Below are 15,823 nucleotides of genomic sequence, written 5' to 3' on the forward strand. Positions count from 1 at the left end.
CAGCTCGATTGCCTTGGGTGGACGACGGGCAGGCCGGGCGCGCGAGGGGCGACGAGTGCGAGAGCGTGCCGCCCCGGCCACCTCGGGCGCTCGGCTCGCGCTCAACGTCAGCGAGATACCGAATGGAATCCGCGGTCCGGCGCGTGCCCGGTCCGAATGCGACAGCAGGTCCACACCACCCCCGTGACCCCACCGGCGATTTGCGCGCGGATCACACGCGTAGCGACAGCCTCTACTCCCTCTCTCTAACAGTCGAACTGTGGGCTGCGTCACTGCGTGCGGGGGCAGCCTCGTCATTTCGCCCGACGCCACTTTATAAACGACCCTTGGTAAACCCTACGGCTAAACCAGCCCACCAAACAGCCCAGGCCACACCGAGCAAGCACGCCCGCGGCCCGCCCGCCCCCGGCCTAGTGCGCACTGTCCCCAGCAACCCCCGCCACCTTAGCGCCCGACGGCATGTCTGTCGCCTCCCACCACCTGCGGCCGTCGCTGGCGGGCCCGGCGCGGCGCCCGGGCTGCGCCGCGGCGCCGCGCGTGTCGCTCTGGCCAGCCGGTGCCTCGCCCCCGTATCGCGGCCGCTGCACCGTCGTGGCGGCGGCGGCGCCTGCCGCGGGCGGCGGCGGCGGCGAGGCAGCCTCGGCCCCCGCCGCCGTGTCGGCGGTCGCCCCCGCGGCCGCCGCCAGGGACAAGTAAGCGGACCCCCTTGCCCGCCGAAATGCTGGCTCCGTGTTTCTCAATCTCTCGCGGCGCGCGGGACTGGTGCTGTTTTGTTTGCGCACGCGCCGCCTTGTCTGTTTCTATTTTCTTCTTCTGATGAGGCTGGTCGGGTGTCTGGCGCCAAATGCAGGGTGCGGCGCCACACGATTTCGGTGTTCGTCGGGGACGAGAGCGGCATGATCAACCGGATCGCCGGGGTCTTCGCCAGGAGAGGCTACAACATCGAGTCGCTCGCCGTGGGGCTCAACAAGGACAAGGCCCTCTTCACCATTGTCGTCTCCGGGACCGACAGGGTGCTCAACCAAGTCATTGAGCAGCTCAATAAGCTTGTCAACGTCCTTGCTGTGAGTCCGCCTTCTCAAAATTTAGCAGAGTCACGCGAATCCATACTTGAGTTTGATGTCCCCAATTTGAGCACCCGGTGACAATTCTGTAGTACAGTGAGATTTTGTTCCATGAGTTTAGCTCGCCCGAATCTTCTGTCCTTTTTATTCTGTTATAGGACCGTTTCCACTTTCGTGGAGCATCTTTTGTATAGCTAGACAGAACATGCGTAACTTTTTTCTTTCCTGATTTGGTCATAATCATCTTCAAAGTATTCTTTTCCCTTTCCCCCGGAATCGCTGCCAGCCTGACAGTCATGTCAACGTCAGGGACATACTCCTTTCTAGGGGATATACCTCAAATGCACATCATTATTATACGCCCTGTATTATGTTTATGTAATGCACTTTCTGTTTGTGCACCTGTGCCGTGTATGGTAAACACAGTTGCTTTGGTTAATCATTTGAAGAAAAAATAAGATACTTGACTTCATTATTCTGACTATGTGGTAGTACTTATTTAGGCCTTGTTTAGATTGAAAAAAATTTCAACCCGATGAATAGTAGCACTTTCGTCTTATTTGGTAAATATTGTCCAATTGTGGACCAACTAAGCTCAAAAGATTCATCTCGTGATTTCCAACTAAACTGTGCAATTAGTTATTTTTTTTACCTACATTTAATGCTCCATACAAATGGTTAAAAATTGATGTGATGGAGAGAGAGTGAAAAAACTTAGAATTTTGAGGGTATCTAAACAAGGCCTTAGTTCAATTTTAATGCTACCCTGTACATGTCTATATCCTATAACCTAAAGCAGCCTTTCAGTTAGGAGTTATTCTGAGTTTTCTTTGTTCTTGCGATTTGAAGATGCTGATTTCTTGGGGAAAAGATTTATTGTTCTCTCTGAATGTACTATGCAGATATTACATTGCTTTACTTTCCTTCTGAATTCTTAGCCACAAAAGCTTCATGGATTACCATTCCTTCACTGTTTGTGTCAACTAAACATTTAGATGGTTTTAACTACCATGATATTCTCTCTCTGAAAATTATTTACTACTACTATTTTGTTGCCAACTTGCATTAAGATTAATATCAATTACAGGTCGAAGATTTATCTAAAGAACCTCAGGTTGAAAGAGAGCTGATGCTTATAAAACTAAACGTTGAACCTGATCAGCGCCCTGAGGTATGATGTAGCGTTGAGTTAGTCTTTGTAATCCAAAAGTTCAATTAGCATCCTGTACTCATGATTCTCAATTGCATGGTGAGCCTTACAACGGTGCTTCTTGTCATGACTGACAGGTCATGGTTTTAGTTGATATTTTCAGAGCAAAAGTTGTTGATATATCTGAGAAAACACTTACCATAGAGGTAAAAACTCAACTAGTGTACATATTTTGATTGGTATCCATTTTCCTGTACTGAACTGTATGTTTAATGGGCATTTGACCAATGTTAGGTAGCTGGAGATCCTGGCAAAATTGCTGCAGTGCAGAGGAATCTAAGGAAATTCGGAATCAAAGAAATTTGCAGGACAGGAAAAGTAATTTCTAATGTTCTTTCCTTGCATGGACACATTTTTTTTTCTGTAATGCTAATTTAATGCCCTATCTTCTTAGATTGCTTTGAGACGTGAAAAAATTGGTGCAACAGCCCGTTTCTGGCAATTTTCTGCTGCTTCTTACCCAGACCTTATAGAGGCATTGCCGAAAAATCCAATTACATCTGTAAATAGGACAGTGAATGGCAGTTTTGATCAACCATCCAATGCTGGGGTATGTAACCTTTTACTTTTAAAACTTTCTAGAATTTTCTTTTTCTTATACCATGTCCTGCTCTGTTTATAATTTTATACTTAGTTTTGGTCGAATGATGCATATAACCAATTTGAGGTGGATACATTAAAGAAAAAACACCTGTGATTTCAGTAATGCCTATTCACTTGAACCAAATGCAGGTGAACTTCTTTGTTAACGGATAAAAGTACCAATAATCATTGGCTGTATTTAAGTAATTACCTGCAGTGATGCTGGCATATTAGTTTTCTGAGTCTAATATGTTTGAACAATTACCTCGAGCCTTGAAAGGGGTTAGTTCACCAGAGTCAATACATTTCCACTGAATGATACTACTTCCAGAAGCTATAAATGCACGGTAATGCAGAATGGTCTTATGAATAATCAACTGGTAACTGAATGTACATATTTAGTATTTGCACATATAAAACAGTAGTACTGATGGGCGAGTCGTACAGTACCATGACACCTGGTACATTGAACTTGTGTGAACTGTATGTATTTACTATTGTGTTAATGGTAATGTATTGTTGGGTGATACCCACCATAGTGCACAATCATAGTTCACATTTGCTCAATATGTAGTTTGGACTAATACTAATACCATTAATGGTTACAGCATGCTAGTTGTTCAGACTTCCATCGGATGCATTTGATACAATATTACAGTCTACACACTATTCCTGGCTCTTATAACACGTGTTGTTTTGACTTTGGAACTGTCCAGGGTGATGTCTATCCTGTGGAATCTTACGAGAGCTTATCAGCAAACCATGTACTTGATGCTCATTGGGGTGTTCTGGATGATGATGATGATGTAAGTATAGAGATTTCCATCATGCGATTTTCATTTAGTGCTACATATAATGTGACTGGAGTGTGTTTTCATCTACACTTCCATTATGTTTGCAAGAAGTCAATTTGTAGGCAAAGCCTATCTAGCTTTAAGAAATGGTAATAATGCTTAACCTGCATGTTTATGTATACTGTTGTTATCTTGCAGCTGCTAATCCCAGTATTGATTTTGTGTGGTACAGGCAACTGGACTTTGCTCGCATACCCTCTCCATCCTTGTGAATGACTGTCCTGGTGTCCTCAACATTGTAACAGGAGTCTTTGCTCGCAGGGGCTACAATATACAGGTTTCTTTTTCGAAAAGCTCTTTCTTCTTGTTGAATATAGTGCCAGACTAGTTATTGACAAGTGCATACTTGTCAGAGCCTTGCTGTTGGCCCAGCTGAGAAGGAAGGCATTTCACGTATTACAACAGTTGTTCCTGGTACTGTTGAATCCATTGAGAAGTTAGTTCAGCAGCTTTACAAGCTTGTTGATGTGCATGAAGTAAGCTGCATGTAATTCCTACCAAAATCATTTGTGTTTGCAAATTTATTATGTTAACTAACAAAAACATGTGATTCCTGCAGGTTCATGACATTACCCCCTCACCTTTTGCTGAAAGGGAACTGATGCTTATTAAGGTTTCTGTAAACACTGCTGCTCGGAGGGAAATCCTAGATATTGCCGAAATCTTCCGAGCAAAACCTGTTGATGTTTCTGACCATACAGTAACGCTTCAGGTTGGCATCCTAACAATTTGTGTGTTTCTCCCAGATTTCCATCAGTGCCTTTGCCAACACTGATGATACTAGAGCCAGTTTTAGAAAAAGCGCTGTGCACACTGCACAGCCACAAATTAGATCACATTGCTTTTGTTGATTTTCTGCTGCATAGTACCGCTTGTGGTAACAATAACAACATCATACCCATATAGAAACACTGAATGTTTGACACCAGTACTATTTTTTCATGCTGCTTCATCTAACTGCTCCAAGCTATTAGCTATTGCAAAACTCCTGCATAATGGATCCCTTATTGATGATTGCAGCTTACTGGAGATTTTGACAAGATGGTTGCACTACAAAGGTTATTGGAGCCATATGGCATCTGCGAGGTATGTTGCTTGTCACTTCACATCAACTTAAGTGTGAAAAGGCAATTTTTGGGTCCTTTGGGATGAATGGACAGTCGTATACTTTTTTATTTGATGCCAGCAGTTGTTTTGTTTTCTTCTGAGATTACTTTTGATTGTGAAACAGAATATAAGCAATTGTGCACAATGCCACATGGTTAAATAGTCCTAAATAAAAACTATTCGAAAGTACCCAGTGATTTTCTGTTGCAGCCAATTAGTACCGCCTTTTGCAAACGAGACCATTTCTAAGTTCTGTTAAGACTATAATGAAGCATATTCTAATTTGATTCCTCAGAGAAGCAATTACTGTACTGCTTAAGCTCTGTCATCAGATTTTACACCAAAAAAGCTTATTTGATGTTTTGTACACGGTCCTCACCATTGTGTTGCACACATGACAGGTCGCCAGAACTGGACGAGTGGCACTGGTCCGTGAATCGAAGGTCGACTCCAAGTACCTACGCGGCTACTCTCTTCCATTGTAGCCTGGCATTTGTGATGATGGCTGGCCCGATAAAGGGCTTGGGCCTTGTTTAGATTGAAAAAAATTTCAACCCGATGAATAGTAGCACTTTCGTCTTATTTGGTAAATATTGTCCAATCGTGGACCAACTAAGCTCAAAAGATTCATCTCGTGATTTCCAACTAAACTGTGCAATTAGTTATTTTTTTTACCTACATTTAATGCTCTATGCAAACGGCTAAAAATTGATGTGATGGAGAGAGAGTGAAAAAACTTGGATATTTGAGGGTATCTAAACAAGGCCTTGTTTGGTTGTTATAGAGCAGACCATCTCGCGCTGGGTTGTGTTGTGCAATTACAGGACTTGTTTCTTTTATGTGGTGAACTCCCTGGCCTCCGTGTTGAGGTTGCATATGTATCCCATCGACGGTCAGAATAAGATGCATAGCGTACCTGTTTACTTCAGCGAAGAGAGATGCAGGCATCGTTCGAAATCAGCTTGCCTGCGTTTTGTAGTTCAGTTCTATTTATATATATACTGTATGGTGATTTCTGATTTGGTGAGAAGCGGAACATGTGGAGTCGTGGACCTCCACATCAAACGGGTAGGGTATGGGGGGAAATTATTTTACCCATTAGAAACGGGTAGGTTATGGGTAATATCTATATCTATATACCTAATATTAAAAAGGCTTTTTTTTTTGTTTGGTCCATTCTGTTAGACCCAACCGAGTCAAAATTTCTGCCTTTTTTTGGTCTGGCCAATTCTATTAGACCCAACCGTTCTCACTCGCACGCTTCCGGCCCACTCGCTTGTGTCTAGCTTCTTCTCAATGCCGTCGCTCCTCCCGTCGTTTCTCTCAGTCTTCCGCACGCGACCAGTACGGCATGCGCTGCCGCCTCCCGGCACAGCGTCCTCCCCACCATCGCCTCCCAGCACAGCGCCCTCCCCACTGCCGCCCGCCCGTCTTGCCGCGGCGTTGCGCCACCGATGGCTCCACTCCTAGATGCCCCGAGCTCCGGCGACCCTACACCCCCACGTTCTCCGGCGACCCTACACCCCCACGTTCTCGGCAGCTTCGCGCCGAAGCCCGGGCCTAGGCCCTGCTCGCCCCCCCGCGGCTCCGCGCCCGTTGTCCTCCACCCAGAGGGAGACACCGCGGGAAGCGACGGAGAGTGGGCGGGCGCTGGTCTCCTACGGCGGCGGAGGTGCTGCCACAGGGGAGCCAGCCAGCCAGGTCCCAGTGTAGTGAGTCGGAATCAGAATCCAATCCGACGAAGACACCAGCTCGGATCGGGAAACCAGCATAGACCCGGAAAAAAATTCCATGGTAAGTTCAACAAGAACTCCACGTTCAACAGAAACTCCTTCACTTTTTCCCTATTTATATATATATTAGAGATTTCGGTTGAAAAAGGTGCCATTGGGATATCATGTTCTCACATGCTTCCAATCTTGATCTTGCCAAGCTGAACAAATTCAGAACCACAAGAACTGTATGTCTGTATAAAGATACTTATTCAGGAAATATAATATTTTGCTAACCACAAGACCTGTATAAAGATACTTACGGGCCCATAACTATGAATGAGAAAACAATGAAAATTGGTTAGATGCTATTTGTCTCCTTTGCTTCAGATATGTAGATTGGTATCATAGGCATCTGTATGTAATTTAAGCTGTGCTAATTGCCCAGTGGTTAAATTGCTCTATCTAGGTTAATTTGCTCATATTATCGACAGAGAGTTGATGAAGGTTACAAAGGTTTGGTTTTCTTTGTGCTTTGCATGGAACAAAAATGGTCTACAAGCATTTGGCCACACTGTACTTTGTTTTTGTCTTTGATAGCTCTGAGAATGAGGATGCCATGCTCGATCTCATACAAGGTAATATAATGGTTTATCGATGAAAGGGGAAAGCATTGCCATTTTTCTAAGAAACGAATTATATTCAGTGTGTTATCATGCCATTCACCTGTTTGGTCTGCCTTACTCCATAACCATTTAGCTATTTATTGTGCTTCTTTCAGCATTCAATCACCCTTGCATTCAGTTTTTTATTCTTTTTTTTTTAACATAATGGCAGGAGCTTTGCCTTTCAATTAAGAAGAATTCAGCTTTTTATTTTGTACTAGGTTAATGCCCGTGCGTTGTAACGGAAGCAAAAAGAAATATTATGTTCCGATGATTTTTTCTGGTTGGCACCTAAATTTCTGTCCACTGAATTATGGTTTGAGGTGTTTGTTAAGTGGTCAGCTGCTGTTGCTTGATGTTTGGGATTCATTTGGGTCGTTTTTAAGTTGTAGTCGACCATGTGTGTTATGCATTTTTGATGGGGTTCTCATCAGCGCCGCCAACAACAAGCAGCATGGCGCTGGTATGAATGAAATTAGAGTCAAAACTGACGCTGACAATGGTGCTATCTTCCTGTACTACAACGGAAGCGGCGTCCCTGTCATTTGTCAACATCCACAAAGAGGATATCTACAGACCGGAGGCGGTATTCAGCAGCTACCGCACCAACAAGTACAAGGACGTTGTGGTAGCCAATATCTTGTCCACTCTATGCATTGTCCAGACATATGACGGGTACAAAAAGTACAAACAGGTAAGTAGCCTTTCCAAATGGTGTCAATTTTATGTTTTGGATTACTCAAGGTTTAGAAGTGGAGATTCTTTGTGCAAGTTGAATGATAAGAATGTAGGTTTAGTAATAGAATTTCCAGCTATTTAGGGGTTTTTAGTATCTGTCCATAATCTCTGGTCTGGTGTATCAATCATGGTACAATTTTACAGTTGGATATCTGTTTTTTAGTGCTTATACATAATAAAAAGACAGCTAACCAACCAGTTAGATGACGATGATGCCCTTAATCTGAAGTACTTAACTAGTTTTGTACTGGTAAGTGGATGCTAAAGTTGTGAGGAAATTTCGGTAAGGTTTAATAGTAATGGATAAGCCTTTAATTTTGAAAAAAAGAAGTCATTGCTTCACTCGAAAAAGGTTATTTTAATCAAGCTAATTTAAAGCTGAAAAATGGACTTTGATGGCATAGTCAGTGCAAATTCATTATATATGTCTGATGTTACTTCAGAGGAAGAAGGCTAATGAAGTGCAGCAGACCCCTTTTCCAGAGACAGACTTAATGTTCCTTCTTGAATAAAGTGCAGATATTCTTTGAAAACATGGTCAAGAGAAAGAAGGCTGAAATTTCCAATTGGAAGGATAGAAATAAGTGGACTAGTATTACTTTCAAGCCTGATCTTGCAAAGTTTGGTATGTCTAAATTAGATGATGATATTGTTGGCCTCATGAGGAAGAGAGTAGTTGATTTTGCGGGCTTGCTTAGCAACACTGTGACTGTCAAATTGGATGGAGAAAAGCTGCATGTAAATAGCTTCTTAAAATATGTAGATTTGTACATTCACTCAGCTTCGAAGGACATACCTCAAGCACCCCCAGGTTTATAAAGTTTCTTGTCACATCCGCAAATAAAACCTATATTGTCTCTGATGACATTCTCATTTCTTTCAGGATACATGAGATTGTAAATGACAGGTGGGAGGTATGCGTGTGTCTAAGAGAAGGGCAACAGTTTGAACAAGTAAGTCTGGATTATGTTCCATGCGAGTAGCTTCTCTATTGTGGTTTAAGTGACCTACCTAAATAGTTTTGTTTGTTTGTTGCAGATCAGCTTTGTCAACCAGTTTGCAACAAGGGGTGGAACTCATGTTGATTATGTGGCTGACAAAATTGCCACCCATGTGGCAGATACAATGAGTCAGAGTAGCAAAGATGCTACGTTCAAAGCACAAACTGTGAAAAGCCATTTATGGATTTTCATTAATTCTTCCATTGATAACCCGACCTTCAATTCACAGCCCAAAGATAGATTAATAATATCCCCCATTACAAGCTTTGGATCAACGTGAATATCACCCATTACAAACTTAAAAGGCCAAGTTTGATTTTGGATAATTGATAAAACATATGCACTAATCTTTGTCATGAGTGGTGATATGAGCTAGGTTGGTGCAATCCAAGTATGGAGCATGGTGGCATTCAAGAGAAGGTGACGATCACATGAAATGATGAGATCAAGTGCTCAACTTCGAAAAGAAGAAAGAGAAAAAACAAAACACTATAGAGATCAAGGCAAATGTATAAATAGGAGTTTTGTTTCGGTGATCAAAACACTATAGAGAGTGTAGTCACATTTAGGATAAATGGTCGTACTATTAAGAGGGGTTCTTAACTAGACAACTCGGGCATCTAGTGTCACTAGGTGTTGGACTTCATGCATTGCATTTAGGTCTAGTGCACATCGGAGAGCAAGCGAAAATATTTGTCGAAAATGTTTTGAGAAATGCTGACTTAGGCTCTAACATTTTTTGAGAAAACACTTTGATAGTTAGCATCGCTTGCGGGGAGTAGCTCGAGTTGACGAGGATCGAAACGCGAAAAAGTTTGCAACTCGGAAAGCTAGTGGTGGCATCGAGAGCAGCAACTTCGGGGTGGTCACTGCCCCTACCGGTGTACACTACCACTGGCACGGCAGTGCACCGCCGTACGACGTCTGGTGCCACTGTCACTTTTCGGCAGAGAGTAGAGGCAACCGAGGGGGGCACCGCCATGGGTGCGGCGGTGCACCGCCCTAATTATCCAGAGAGCAGGGAAAACAGGGGGCTCGGCTGGGTGGTCACCGCCACCCCCATGGCGGCCCTATCCGGTGACCTCGCAGAAACCAGCTCCAAGGGGTAACGGCTCTATTTGCTTGTGTGGCTATAAATAGAGGGTGTGGCCAGCTTTGGCCACTCTCTTGTCACCTCTTACACTTGTACACACCCTTTGGAAGCTGAGCAACACACTCCACTCACTTGTTTACTTGATTTCATCATCTTAAGTGAGATTGGAGAGCCTCTAGTGCATTGCATTGTGTTGCATCATCTTGTGGCACTAGTTGGGTGATTTGGGCTGGTTGTGAGCTTGTTACTCTTGGTGTTTGCCGACACATAGATGGCCCGGTGATTGGAGGATCGTTGAGCGGAGTTGGTGATTGTCTCCGGCCTCGATCGGTTGCTTGTGAGGGGTCTTGTGCCTTCCCCGGCGGAGCGCTAAAGGCAACTCTAGTAAACTGCTCGTGTCATAGAGCTACCTCACTTGTTGGTAGGTTCTTGCGGTGCCATTTGTTGGCGAGATTCGTGCAACATCTCTTAGCCACCGAACCACGAAGTGTTGATCGACACAACGGGGACTAGCGTGCCGGCAAGCAAGTGAACATCGGGAGAAAAATCTTATGTCTTTTGTGTGATTGGATTTCTCTCGATGATTGGATTGTCTATATATTGTGATTGGTTCATTCCTCGACGCGACGGTATGACCACCATACTTACTCCATTACTTTCTTGCAAACTATTTGTAGCAAGCTCTTTAGTGTAATTAGATTTGAGAGCTTGTTTGGTAGCTTAGTTTCATTTAGTGGAGCTTTTTAGTGTAGCCTTGTTGAGAGCTCTTAGTGAGTAGTGATTTAGCCCCTTGTTTGTCTAGAGATCATAGCAACTAGAATTGTTAGATAGGTGGCTTGCAACTCTTATAGAGCTAGAGCAAAATTGCATCACGCTGTTTGTCATACTAACAATTACTCTATTGTTCTTGTAGATTTTTAAATAGGCTATTAACCCTTCTGTAGCCATATTAGGACCTTTCAAAGCTTTGGATAAACATGTGAGCTTTTTGATAAGTTTTGGAAAGATGTTATGTTCTGTTCACTTTGGTAGTCTTAGATTGTGTGACTTGGATGCGCACTAATGATCACTTCTTCTAACTGTAGTTGAAAACCTCGGCAAGGTCTTCCTCCATTCTAATTTGAAAATAAGCAAGGAGGATGTGGAAACTGATGGACCGAAGAAGTCCATAGTCACTGTCATATAGAAGCTCGAGGATGCGCTTTGTGCTAGTACCAAGGGATCCCATAAGTGCACCCTAATTCTAACCGAAGGGGATTCAGCCAAGACCCTTGCTGTGAGTAATACAACCTTGTCTAATGCGGTATTGCATTTTACTACAAAATTGAACAAATTTGAGCCTTTATCTTGCAGATGGCTGGTCTATCTGAAGTCAGGAGTGATTACTTTCGAATATATCCTCTAAAGGGCAAAGTATCAAATATTAGGAATGCAAATCCTTAGGTCATGGGAAATATTGAACTACATAACATAATGAAAATTCTTGGTTTACAATATAGGAAGGAGTATAATAGCACAGAAGGGTTAAGATACGGTATACTGACGGTATGGGAAGGAGTATGATAGCATAGAAAGGTTAAGATACGGACAAGGTAAGATGCGGACAACTTATGATAATGTCCGATCAAGTTCGTGAGAAATTCTAACGATGTTCCGTATTATTTATATTTTCTTTAATGTTACTTATTTATTTATTTGTTTATATTTTAGGATGATGAGGGTGCTCACATCAAAGAATTCCAGATAAATTTTATTCATTCTTATTAGCCATCACTTCTTAAGCTTTTTTTTTTTGTCAGATTTTATCACTCCAATTATGAAGGTAGGGTACCAGTCGACATGCATCTTTTTTGTATTACCAATGTTTATTCGTGATTTTTTTTATTTTCAGTTTGAAAGAGTTATTATAATTTTTATATATCCATATTTTGTGAATTTGCTGGTTGGTTGATAATTTATCGAGGACAGAAGTGTGCTGCCGTTTTACACCAAGGCAGCTTACGATGAATGGAAAGCATGTGTTATGAAGATTCAAGTGATTTGTGGTCTATAAAATACTACAATGTTTTATTCTGATTTTTTCTAATCTTGCCTCACAATTTCCATATGATATAGTCATTAGCTGAGAAGTCTGTTGTTAGTTTTTTTGTTAATAGAATCGTGATTGGCAATAGGGGCTTGGAACAAGCACAATTGAAGAAGAGGGGCAATATTTTAAGTATATCAGCTCATAGGAGAAATTTTATATAAGTTGAGGAGTGTTACTAATCTTGGGATCGGAGAAGATAAGCACTCACTCCATTAGTGGAGAGGTATATATAGACACTCAAATGGGTCATATGCCCATACAGGCCAATAGTAAATGAGTCTTCACTTAAGGAAAAAGTCCACGTTACTTCCTTCTAACTCATACGAAAGTCTGTTTTTTCTCCCTGAACTCTAAAATCAGATAAATCACTTTCCTAAACTTTTTAAAACCGTTCGTTTTACCTTCCCAACTGGTTATAAGCGGTTTTCAAAGACAATTTTGTTTTTTTTGTTTTTATTTATTTTGGCTGAATCTTTAAAAATTATAGTAAATCATAGAAAAAACATAAAATAAAAAATACAATTTTGTTGGATCCCACATGAGTAGATCTGCAGAGTGAACATATAATATGATATGCTTTAGTATAATTTTTTTGTTGTAGCTTTAGATCTATACTTTTATATAATTAATTAATAGTTGTAGTTTTTATGGTCTAATTATGGTGAAATTTTTATGGTAGTCTAATTGTAGTGCTATAGTTCAAACATATAATAGTTAACCCACCATAAAAATTTCACCACAATGGGATCATAGAAACTGTAGCTATGAATTAATTATAAAAAACATAGATCTAAAGTTACAAAAAAATTTATATTAAAGCATACCATATTATATTTTCACTGCGTAGATCTACTCACGTGGAGTTCAATAAAATTGGATTTTTTATTTTATGATTTTTTTGTGATTTGATATGAATTTTCAAAGATTCAACTGAAATAAATAAAAAAGAAAGGAATAAAACCGTATTTGAAAACAGCTTATAACCGGTCATGGAGTTATAACGGACGGTTTTAAAAGTTTAGGGAGGTGATTTACTCGGTTTTAAAGTTTAGGAAGAAAAAATAGACTTTTACAAAAGTTGATGGACATAATGTGGACTTTTTTTTTCTTCACTTAGCACCCTCTTCAAACTTAAGGCGAAAGTTTTGTTTTTTGAGAATCCTCAAGGCGGAAGTGGAGGGGGTGGCCAATGGGTTGGCCGTTGCACGAGACGAAACAAACGAGCGCGGGCCAGGCCTACTGGGCTTCCGACCGACTCAGAGGCCCTATCCCTATCTACGGGGTGGCCGGTGGCCTGCCAAGCCAATGCAATGCAGCCCAGGAGTGGAGATGGAGGGCGTGGCACTGGCACCCGATTCCGGGTCGGAAGGTACGGCGAGGTAAGCGAAGAAGCATCCAGACTCTCGCTCGAGGGGGCAGGGCAGGGTAGGGCCGGGGCGGGCGGCGATCCGAATCCAATCGCCGGAGGGAGGAAGCCACCGGTGGCCGCAGGGAGGGAGGCGGCGGTAGAGGCGGAGGGATGACGCGCGGGAAGCAGAAGATCGACGCGCAGCGGCGTAACGCGGAGCGGAACCAGAAATCCAAGGGGTCCCAGCACGAGGCCCGCGCCGTCGGCCTCAAGGTCGTCTGCCCCATCTGCAAGGTACGTAAGCCGGAGCCCCTCTCCGATCGCTAGCCATCGCCTGGACCTGGTGGGTTTGCCTGGGCAGCAGATCCGGCCAATTTGTCCAACTTTGCCCGCATGCATCACAGCGCACCGACTTATAAAGACCAAAGTTATTCAACTTTTGGCAGGGACTGCTCTGCAGAGTATCCATCCATCTAGCGCCTCACTTTATCTGGAAAGTTTTGTGCCAGCAAATTGAAATGTCCCTGCTGCATACTATATACCATCAGTATTGCTCTAACCTCCTTAATCAGCCAGTTTGTAGGCCAATCATTGACATATGTTGTTCCAGCGTACTCATATTGTTCTTTGTTGCCTTGATTGTGACCGTTTAGTAGTGATACTAGGCATCGTGACTAGAATGAGAGATTGAGAGTACTCGAAGTGGAATCTACTGTCCAGTGTGTCTGACACTTTACCACACCACAGATAAAGCTAGTGCTACAAAGAAGTGGCCACATAACCTTCTCCTAGCGTGATTTGATCTCACGAGTACACGACTTTCATCACCTTTTTTTTTCCCAAAAAGCGGAGTCAATACTTCAGAAAGAATTCCCTGCTGTGGAACCTTTTTGTGGGTTCGTCTAAACATGGTTTAGCTCTACTGTCTCATTACCCAGTACTTTCTTCATATGGTAACTCAAGGTTACTATCAGTGGCGGAGGGTGAAGTAGAACCAGGGGGGGTGGGGGGGGGGGGGGGGGGGGGGGGGGAGCAATTTACGTGAACATATAGTGTATTAAAAAAAAGCTTCAAGAATTGCTAAGACCAGGAATATACAACTAATGTGAAGAGAGAGGTGTACTTTTTTTTTCTCGAATACGCAAGAGCATTGCATATCATTGTATTAAGAAGATAGAAGTTTTAAAAATACAAAAGAGGCCGTTCCCGGCCCGACTGATATCTCCAGGGGCTACATTTTGGTTAAGACATCCATGGGATCCATTGGGATCAACCTAAACTACGTGCGGGATCAACCTAAACTAAGTTGCCCTTGAAGTAGGAGTCGTACGAGCGCTTGGCCGCAGAGGAACTCGGCGCTAAAGGTGCCATGAGCCCCATCTTCTTCATGAGCAGAACTTCGCCATGTTTGGACGCCGAGATAACTTTGATCCTTGCACGCATGGTAACATGCAGATGCATTGGTAAAGTAACATGCATGTATTGAAAAACTTCACACGGCAGGGGGGCCGGAGCCCAGTTTGGCCGCTACTAGGCTCCGCCCCTGGTTACTATTGGCTCTCGTCTTCTATATTTTATGAATTCCTTTTAACTCAGGAGTAAAGTTGTGGGTTCATTATGTGGATGCCCTACTTTTTACCTGGCTAGTTGCATTTGAGGAACATATCTGCTCACCGGGCGTCGCTATTTCCGTAGGTACAATTGGCAAATGAAAAACAGCTGACCGACCACTACGGATCAAAGCATCCAAAGGAGAAACCTCCAAGCACATCGAACACGGAATAACCATTACTGGTTGTGATGCAGGATCTTTAAGTCTGATCCATGCCTTGGACCTTAACGCCAGTTATTATACACTATAGTGTGTTTATTTCCTCTTGTTTCAGGCAACACCCTTAAGATGAGTGCGCATTTCTGCTAGTATGTTGTGTTATCGTACTGCAGATGTATCTCCAAACTGTATGTGATCGCCATGGAACTGGGATGATGCGAAAAATTTATGATCATAACCATGTTCCAATGTTTGTGGCTTTTTACAACATGGTTTGTGCCAGTGCGTTCCCTACTCCGCTGGATCCTAATGGCCGTGCCCCTGTTGTTTGGTCGGCGCCGTGCTTCAGTTGGTATCTCCAAATGAATGAAATGAGGAAAATGAGCACGTCGACCCCAACCAAGGAAGGCTTCTCTGACTCCGACGGAGCAGATTGACCATTCTTAAACGGCCACTGCCATTAGCAGCAGAATCAGTGAACTGGCATCGTGGCAAAGTCGCTATCACTATCGACAGGACAAGTGTATTTGCACGTCACCAACGCCACGATTAACTCATGCTGTAATATTTTGTGGAAATAAAACGTGCT

The 15,823-nt window shown here is 43.0% G+C and overlaps 2 protein-coding genes across 9 annotated transcripts; both read left to right on the top strand.

Moving 5' to 3' along the window:
• Positions 1 to 364: 364 nt before the first annotated feature.
• Positions 365 to 5,838, top strand: LOC136463768 (acetolactate synthase small subunit 1, chloroplastic-like). The gene is made up of 12 exons (XM_066462745.1): positions 365 to 692; positions 851 to 1,064; positions 2,152 to 2,235; positions 2,352 to 2,420; positions 2,509 to 2,592; positions 2,669 to 2,824; positions 3,573 to 3,662; positions 3,883 to 3,987; positions 4,064 to 4,186; positions 4,270 to 4,422; positions 4,731 to 4,796; positions 5,219 to 5,838. Exons 1-12 carry the CDS (start codon positions 460 to 462, stop codon positions 5,300 to 5,302), a joined length of 1,461 nt encoding a protein of 486 aa, XP_066318842.1. The 5' UTR covers positions 365 to 459; the 3' UTR covers positions 5,303 to 5,838.
• A 250-nt stretch (positions 5,839 to 6,088) lies between these two features.
• LOC136467271 (DNA topoisomerase 2-like) lies at positions 6,089 to 13,129 on the top strand. 8 transcript variants are annotated; one of them, XM_066465905.1, is made up of 8 exons: positions 6,089 to 6,611; positions 7,725 to 7,888; positions 8,452 to 8,743; positions 8,816 to 8,885; positions 8,971 to 11,005; positions 11,112 to 11,302; positions 11,380 to 11,618; positions 11,737 to 13,128. In XM_066465905.1, exons 1-4 carry the CDS (start codon positions 6,272 to 6,274, stop codon positions 8,830 to 8,832), a joined length of 813 nt encoding a protein of 270 aa, XP_066322002.1. In that variant the 5' UTR covers positions 6,089 to 6,271; the 3' UTR covers positions 8,833 to 8,885; positions 8,971 to 11,005; positions 11,112 to 11,302; positions 11,380 to 11,618; positions 11,737 to 13,128. The 8 variants fall into 8 exon arrangements, with proteins under 8 accessions (XP_066322002.1, XP_066322003.1, XP_066322005.1 ...); XM_066465906.1 differs by having other exon boundaries at positions 8,971 to 10,655; positions 10,940 to 11,005; positions 11,380 to 13,128; XM_066465908.1 differs by having other exon boundaries at positions 7,024 to 7,888; positions 11,380 to 13,129.
• The last annotated feature ends 2,694 nt before the right edge of the window (positions 13,130 to 15,823 follow it).

The sequence above is a fragment of the Miscanthus floridulus genome, chromosome 7 (assembly GCF_019320115.1).
Source record: "Miscanthus floridulus cultivar M001 chromosome 7, ASM1932011v1, whole genome shotgun sequence".
Lineage (NCBI taxonomy): Eukaryota > Viridiplantae > Streptophyta > Magnoliopsida > Poales > Poaceae > Miscanthus > Miscanthus floridulus.